The sequence below is a fragment of the Taeniopygia guttata genome, chromosome 17, assembly GCF_048771995.1.
Source record: "Taeniopygia guttata chromosome 17, bTaeGut7.mat, whole genome shotgun sequence".
In the NCBI taxonomy this organism is placed as follows: Eukaryota; Metazoa; Chordata; class Aves; order Passeriformes; family Estrildidae; genus Taeniopygia; species Taeniopygia guttata.
In genome coordinates, this window is record NC_133042.1 from 11,351,664 (window position 1) to 11,360,356 (window position 8,693).

General features: G+C 39.7%; 1 protein-coding gene across 2 annotated transcripts in view; it reads right to left on the reverse strand.

Annotated features, from left to right (window-relative positions):
* GARNL3 (GTPase activating Rap/RanGAP domain like 3) overlaps nucleotides 1-8,263 on the reverse strand; it is a 36,260-nt gene extending 27,997 nt beyond the window's left edge. For both annotated transcript variants that reach the window (XM_041719632.2, XM_041719633.2), the window contains exons 1-6: nucleotides 8,104-8,263; nucleotides 5,906-5,975; nucleotides 4,501-4,575; nucleotides 3,593-3,692; nucleotides 3,045-3,163; nucleotides 2,336-2,400 (exon numbers count right to left, since the gene is read on the reverse strand). In XM_041719632.2, the coding sequence (XP_041575566.1) occupies nucleotides 2,336-2,400; nucleotides 3,045-3,163; nucleotides 3,593-3,692; nucleotides 4,501-4,575; nucleotides 5,906-5,975; nucleotides 8,104-8,159 (485 nt within the window). In that variant the 5' untranslated portion in view covers nucleotides 8,160-8,263. The remainder of the gene's footprint in view (nucleotides 1-2,335; nucleotides 2,401-3,044; nucleotides 3,164-3,592; nucleotides 3,693-4,500; nucleotides 4,576-5,905; nucleotides 5,976-8,103) is intronic.
* Between the last annotated feature and the right edge of the window lie 430 nt (nucleotides 8,264-8,693).

Sequence of the window (8,693 nt, forward strand, 5' to 3'; positions counted from 1 at the left end):
CAAAATGAATTGTTTGAAGATTCTCTGTTAAATGGAATGTTTTGTGGAACTGCCATTTCTTTCCCAAAATACTAACTTCCAACACTTGCTAAACTTCTTTTGTATCTTAAAACCAGAAATTAGTAAGACGCTGTGTGGAGATCAGGTTTAAATGTATTTCCTTATAAAGCACAGAGCTCTATTACATCACCCTTCACTTAGGTTCTAAACATAATCACCGTGAGCATTTTAGGAGGGCACAATAACCAATTCTATTTTTTAGGTTCTCTCTCTTCTTAAATAATTCAAGACAAGTCAAATGAAAAATGAGAAGTTCTGCATCAAATTCACACAGCAATGATTCACAGGCAGAACAGAAAAGATATTCACATAAAAAGCAAGATCAACTGCCTCAATAATTAGAAATATCTAATTCATAGCATTTTTTTTAAACTCATACCTCTGCATTTACTATTGTTTTTATGCCCCTTTTCCCCTCCCCAGGCATTATAGAACTGTGCAGCATGTCACGGAGCTCTGAATGCAATCTGCCTGGGGCACAGCAAACTAACATAGAGGTGAAGTCTTCCCACCATTGCTTATGCTAGATCGCAGTGCAGAGATGATTTTCTTTGCTTCCTTTTGAAAGATACTAAAGCATTCCAAAGAATTTAGAAAAAGGAAATTTATTAATGCAACCAAAATTCTTTGAGATAGTGTGTACCTATATTTACATCAGGTATGAACAGGTTGAAATGTCAAAGGACTATCAATCTAGTCTGAGGCTCAAAGAAAAAAAAAAAAAAAGGTCAGGGGAGAGTTTTCAGTCCAAGCTGAAGCAGGCAAAAGGAGATGACACTTATGCAACTGACTGCATGTGGCACAGACCTTGGGAGAAACAAAGTTTGAAACAAGCCTACCATTTTCCTCTGTAGACTACTGGAGCATCACAGGATGGAACACATTAGGGTGCCATAGAATTACAACCCTAGCTAGCAGATGACAGTTTATCCAGCCTGGGATGCCTGACGAAATACCCACTTGTGGGTGAAGTGGAGAAAAAGGCTAGGCTGGAAAGGGATGTCAGGAAGAGCGACTTCAGTGACTGGTGGACAGACATGAAAAATCAGGTACTAATGCAAGTCAAGAATGCAGTACAGACAATTAGGAACACTATTCAAGCCAAAACAGTAGGCGTTCACAGAGGGCACCTAGCTCAACTTGATGAAGAAGATGAAAGGTATCACAAGTGTTTTCAACTCACCATCTTGACACGCCAAAACAGAGCCCCAGCCTAGGAAATCAGATTTAAGAAGCGAGGCTCAAAGGCCTGATAGCCTCTCTGGCAAATTCAGTAGTCTGGGACCTCTCATAAGTCTCGTGCAGTAGCAGGAACATCCAGATCTGTTGGCACTGACTTCACAGCAAAACACATGGTCTGCACCCAGAATTCTCCTTTCACATAGGCACTGGCAGTGTTAACTGGTGGCCCCACTTCAATCAAATAAGAGATATTTGTTCCTCCTCTATACAGATTACAGGTTTTAAAAACCTGCAAACCACTCTATTGTCTGGTACACACTATTTGTTTAGTAAAAGCCACTCTTAATGGGTTCCTAGAGAAGCTAGAATCCCTAAAGAAGATCCATTCGAGGACATTTTCTGTGAGGGATTTGAGAAAACACACCACGTGATGAGATTGTAAAAACTGCAGATTAAATTTGAATGAATGCTTTGAAAATCAGTGCTCTGACATTTCAGCTGATGAAATTGTTCGAATAAATGGAAACAGCATTGGGTTTGCTCACTTCGTATTCTCTTCTACTACAAAAGAGGCAGGGCAGAGTACAAGCATGCTCATACAAACTCTAGTTAAATTAGAAATTCTCTACGCTTCACTGTACATAATACACCCATAGTGAGACATAGATGAAGGTAATCAGCTGAAGAAATAATTCTTGGCATCTTGACTGCTTGCTTCCCCGTAACTAGGACCACATAATAACCACCAGTGAAAATCTGCTATTCCTCTGCTCTTTTTATTGTCCAATTTTTAAAGATATTTCTTCTCTGACACTGCAGCTCCATTTAGTACCTGTTCTCCAATGAACTTGGAAATTGTCCTTCTGCTGAAGAAAAAGTGCTAAGAATTTCTCTCCATTAGAAGTTTTCATGTTGTCTGGTCAAGAACAGGCTTTAAAAACACTTTTTGCTGTTTTCACTGATTAAAACTTGCAAAACCATTTTTACGGTCTTTATAGATTTATCATGAAAACCACAGAACACAAGCTCTGAATTACATGAAAAAGTACACATAAAAATATCTAAACTGATAAGTTAGTTTGTAAATACATACCTTAATATAGATTTCACTGATAATGTTTTTGTGGGACTGTAAGGGAGACATATTTTCTGAGTACCCTGTAAACAAGAAAAGCTAGGATATATTTCAGGACATACCAACTTTTTCTGCATATTCAAATAGAAATATTAATAAAAACAATTAAGTTAAAAAAAAAAAGGAAGAAAACCAAGGTAATTTTACTTAGCTATATTTACTGCTAATAAAGAGAAAAAAAAAAAAGTCATGGGTGCTGCAAAGAAAAAAAAAAGCGAAGCATACATGCCTAGAGAAGAGTTTTAAAACAATTGCTTGGATAAAAGACTCTCATGGAATGTTAAGCGGAAAAAAAGTGAAATCAGTATCAGACCTGCCTATTTTCTTAGCATTGTACAAGAAAGTCCTAAAAGCAGTATAAAATCATTGCCTAAATGGACCATAGGATGTAACCAAGAACAATTTAAGCATCATTTCTAAAAAAAAAGCAGTTGTTAGAACAATTTAAAAATATCTGACATTACAGATTTCTGTCAAAAAGTTTAGTATAATGTTATCTGCTAATTTAGTTTAGTGTTATCTACTATGGTAGAATTATATGTTATTATATTAAATAAAAATATGTAATAAATACTGGAATTCTGGAGAAAGAGGAAAAAGCATATGATAAACATATCCAAAACAAACAAACAAAAGTCAGAACAGCAGTTAAGTATTTGTTTCTTACTGTTTTTCTCCAAAGTATTGAATGGTATTGAGGAATGCGCTGATTATTTTGGTCAGACAGTACAACAGACAGAAAGAAAGGGTTCTTCTCTGCATCCGTACCCACATAATTCTGATGAACTGTTGGAAGAAAAACAAGCATCACCATCAAGCATAAGGAAGACACACCCACTCACTCTTGTGCAGAATCAGAGAGACACCTGTAAAGATATGCATTCATATGTAAAAGTATATAATTGTCTGCATAAATAACTACATACTTATATACAAATGTGTAAAAAAACCATCCAGAGAGATTGGTACAGCTTCAAAGCCAAGGAGGATTTCAAAACATCCCTTTCTGGTAGCAGGGGTTTCACTCCTTACAGACACCCATCATCTGTTTTCAGGTTGAAAATACATGAAGCAAGGACTTGCTTCATGTACAGGACAGAAAATATTTTAATACTAAATTAACACCATACGTTTCTTTCATATTGAAAGAGTAACAATTCAAAACTACAGAAACAGCAGCAGCTAATTCCAATCCAGCTGCAAAAAAATATTTACCTTTCCCTAAAAAATACTTGAAGTACCATCTTGTATGATACTCCGGGTTTTCCAAATGCACATCCGTTCTGTGCCATGTACCTGGAGCATAGTCTGTATTCTGAAATAGAATTGGGAGACTGTTACATTAAATGCCAAGTGAAAAAAAAAAGGACAATATATAGGCAAAAGCAAACAAAGACTTAAGTTTTAGCTGTACGCTGCTTCTTAAAACGCAAGGATTTTTGTGAAGTCAGTTGGTGCGTAGCTAAAATAAAAATTTCTCCCTCTCATGTACCCTTTTTTCCAATTTCTCTCTTAAGTAAATAAGTCTTGTCCTATTCTTACGGATAATGTCTTAGAATATCAGAGAAAAGAAGGTCTTTCAATGTGGAATTTGAAGACAAATATTTTTAAAACTTAAATAAATTAATGCCTTCAGCTTTCATTTTCTCAGTTCTTCCCAAGTTAATCCCCAGTTGTCACTGGAGTAGTTGCAGGATCACACTGCGAGATTGGCAGCAAGAAAGATGAAGGGAATTACTCTCCGAGGCTCCACTCAATCTCTTTCACTCTTATTTAGAGATAAGCACAGCTGCCAAAAGACAGCTAAGGGTCAAAAAAATGAAGCCAAACCTCGTCATGCCAAGGAGCAAATTTTAAAGTACAGAGGTCAGCTTAAACATCATAGTACCAACAGGACAGGATATATACAGAGTGGTGAACTAGGTACTGGGAAGCATCATTCAGAGATATTTTTCTCCTAACAGGATCGAGTGAGCAAAAATGTTACCAAAATTAAACAAAATGCCAGAATTTTCAAAGTCTGCTTCCTTAGCAAATTACTGCAAATGCATCCTTCATAGATGAAAAATAGCTGAAGCTGAATCATTTTCTTCAGCATTCTATGAGTATTTTTGGGCACTTACCTCACTAGAAGAGCCATTTTCCACACGGAACCGTCCAGCTCTTTGAATGGCTCCATCAGCATCACTGGATATAAGCTATAAGAGAGTTTAACATAGAGGTTCTATTTCCAAAAATAGCCATACGACCAGCAATCAAAGCTTACTACCATTTCTTTTTGTTCCAGGCATCATGACTCCTCACAGAGAAGGGACCAGTCTAGCTATTACCAATTTGACTAAAGATTTTGAATGACCCAGTAAGAACTTTGAGACAGGAATGAGATGCTACTGTGGAAAACATGAAGCAAGAAAAGTTAAGTATGAAACATTTAGAAATTTGAAAGGGCAACAAGAACCTTTAAATATCTGTGCTCCAAAAATTACACACTTTTATAAAATGTTAGCAGAATTTTTAAAAAAAACAACCAAAAAAGAAGACCATTTGTGTGAACTGACTGTGAATTATATTTATAACAACTTTTTATTTTCCAGCAAAAGTCTTTAAGTACTAGGAATGACAGAGCCTCTTGCCAGAAAACAGTTTACTTGCATTTTTGCATTAAAACACCACATATTTTATGTGGAATGTATGGAAAGAAAAGATATCTGGTGCTCCCACAATGCAACTTCCAGCAACTAGGCCACCATTTCACACCCAATTGACATACACGTTAGTAAATATACTACCCAAGAACTTTAAAAGTACAACTCTAGCTCATAGAAAACTTGTGATTTCATCCCACAGTAACAGAGCTGGAGTTCAATTTCTTAACTCCTCTCCACTTCTGTTATCCTACAGCAAATTTATGTAATTTCATTATGACCTTGTAATCAGAATGATACGGTTTTAATTGCTGATATATTTTCACAGTGCAGAAGAAATAGATATACGAGAAAAACAAAGCGACAACTTAATCTCTGAATTTCAAGAAAATGCAGAATAACTGACAGATTTTAGGGAACCATTTTCAAAATCCTAATTCTGACTAGTTTGTTTAGTTTTAAGCCCTCTCCCACTACTATGAGTCATGTATATATAAAATTACATACACATGTATACACATGTGTACAGTTTACAGTTTATATAATTGCTAGCACTTCCTTAAATACTACCCTAATATTTTGCTATCTTCAGTTTCTAAGAGGAAAACAAGGCTCAATTTGCATCTGGAGGTAAACACACTATTTATATAATGCTTCCTTTCTTGTTACAATGAAGTATTAATTAATAAGGTAGCAAAAAGATCTCCTATCACAGGTCTGATATACATATATTCAGAAGCCGCTTTATATTAGCTTATAACTTTCAAGTCTAGCTGAAAACGCACATTTTCCAAACTAGATCCAATTGTTTTATTTGGAAATGAAAGGATTAGAGCTCTGCATTATAAGCTGATAAACTGAAGGACAGGCTATGTATACTTACAAGCTCCACAGATCCATAATGCTTTCTGCTAAACTCTCCGCGCCTGCAACCCAGGTCTTCAGAGATGGAGCTGGAATAGAAACGCTTCATCAGTGTACAGAAGTCTACTAGCCTTACATTTCCCGCAGTGCTATACCCTGCCATTAGAAAAAACATCATTTCTGCTGAACAGGGTTCACAGCACATAAACTCATTGCTGCAGGGAACACTTCTTATAGCATGCACAATCTCTAGCAGCCATTGCAATCTGGCTTTCACATTACTCCCAAAGCAAATGTCTATATCCTGACTGGAAGCAAAAGCTCTCATTAAATTAAATACTTAGGCATGATGCAATCAGAAATCCAAAGCAGGTCATGGCTCATAACCATGTTCAAAATGTAAACTTGAATGCCTCAAAGAGGACAACTGCATTATACTTATACATTAAGACCATATTTAGTAGGTTGCTACTGATTTTTTCAGTCTTTTTTTCAGCCTACAAACAATGAGAAATTAAACCAGTACTTTAATTTAAGAGCATGAGAAAACAACAGCATTTCAGAGGTTTCCCTCTATCACCTTAACAAAGATAGCAAACAAAAGTAATCCTAGAACCTGAAGTTCAAAATCCAACCTCATACCATCCTATCACATTACTCACCACCTCTTCACAAACTACATTCCAATCATTTGAAGACCAACTACCTTGCCATAAACCACACCCTTTCCTACCAAAACCATTTTTCAGCACTCTCAATAATTCAAAAAACAGGAATATATATGAGCTAATGATTAAACCAAGACTTCTTTAATACCAATATTCTCATTCATGTCCCAATTCAAACTACCTAAAACATACCTAAATTTCAAACACACTAGCAGTCCTTCTAAAAATCAGAATTATACCCAAGAGCAAATCTCCTCTTCTTCTCATCCTAACTACTTTATATCACATGTCACCTGCTTCATATCTTGTAATTAAAGCAGATTCTCACACCAACCTCACACAAATTAGGCCTCTGAGCTTCAATTTAGGCACAGGTAAGATTCACGTTATCACGCTATTTGCGTAAGTGCATATACTCCCTAATGAATTCTTGTACCTGCATACTTCTTTGGCTCTCCATTCTTGGTTACCACCAAGATTTGTACTCAACTCTCTGACATATCACATCTGCTAATTTAAAAAATACATTGTGATTAAAATCAACTTTCATATTGATTTTCTGCATTGATTTACATCCTCCCTCAGTCCAGATCTATATAACAAAAATTGTTGCTCCAGTTATGACACTTTTAGAATAGTTTTCATCTTATTAAGATGAGCTGCCAACTCAGCTGCTAACTGACGAGGTTAGTTCATCAGTGCTTCAGAATAGTTGGGCTTAATAATTTAAAATTTACTTACATTGCAAAGTATGTAAATACAGATGCATCTTTATTCATATGAAAGTAACTAACCAGCCTACATGCATTTGTACAGCATCTACACAGTATACTCCACCTCCCTTTCCCATTTGTCTGGAAACACAGGTGCAGTTGTATAAATGAACAGTAATGATGAAGAGGAGACAGGACTAGCTTCCTCCCCTTTCAACAAAAGCTCCTACAAAACAGTCACGAAAGTTGAACAACGAAGCACAATTAAACGCATTTGCTATTCTAAATGTAGACGGTTTTTGAATCCTAGTGTCAAATCACATGTTTTGTCTTTCAGAAGCTCGACACTGGAACGCATTTTACTTGGGGGTCGGGAAGGTAGCGGCAGAAGGGAGTGAGTTTGCAGATTGCACCTGTGTGATCAGAAGGACAGAGCCTGCATGCCCCTCGGACTTGCCATTCTCCTTGCCATCTATATGTTTACTGGTCAGTATCGCTCCATCTGTTCTCCTTTAAGTCACGAGCACCAACGCAGTCAGCAATCGTGCAATTCCAGCGATATCCCAGCGCTGCCTGCAGCGGTGAATACGCCGCGAAACCGACTCTGAGGACGCTCGCCCGACTCCCCGCACAGCACCTGCAGCAGCCCGAGGGAGACGGCCGCAGCTCGGGGACTGCTGCTGCCCCGCTACCCCGCGGGCCGCCGCCCCACACCGGGAGCTCCAGCCCCGCTCGCCTGGGCGGCCCCTGCGGCTCCCGGTCCGCGGGAGCAAAGCGCCGCCTCCCTCTCCCCCATCGGCAGCGCCCCGCCCGAGCTGAGCCCCCGCCTCCGGTACCGCTGGGTGAGGCCGAGGAAGCGGGTGGACGCCCCTTCCGTGCTGCTCAGCTCCATGCGGACGGCCAGCCCCGAGGCTTCCCCGCTGCCGCGCCGCTCCCGCGGCTCCGTCCCGCGCGGGAGAGGCGCCGGGCGCGCCCGGCGCGCATCCCGCTGCCCCGCCCTCCAGCCGCGTCGGTGTGCGTCAGGCGCTGCGCCTGCCGGGAGTTGTAGTCTCGGGCTGAGCCACAGGCCCGTCGTCCGCCGCCCGGAGCTGCGGTCCCGCGTGGGTGTTACAGTGCGCTCGGGATATGCTTTTTGCTTTTCCCCATTTCCAGGGACCCCCTGTGACTCTGATAAGATAAGCCTGGTCCCTTCCTTCCTGCTCTGATGGGGTTGCCGGAGAGCCAGAAAGCCCTCCCTGTCCAGAGCCTAGATAAGGCCATGTCCCTTCCCGTTCGCTCTCTTTTCCCCCTCATCTCACGGAATAAAGAAGCTCGACAATTACATCGGGGGAATCGGGCCTCTTTTGAATCTTTGCCCATCTCCTGACGTGCCTCCCCTCAAGGCGTCGTATATCTGGACTAGCCTAATAATTTGGGGGGGCTGAGA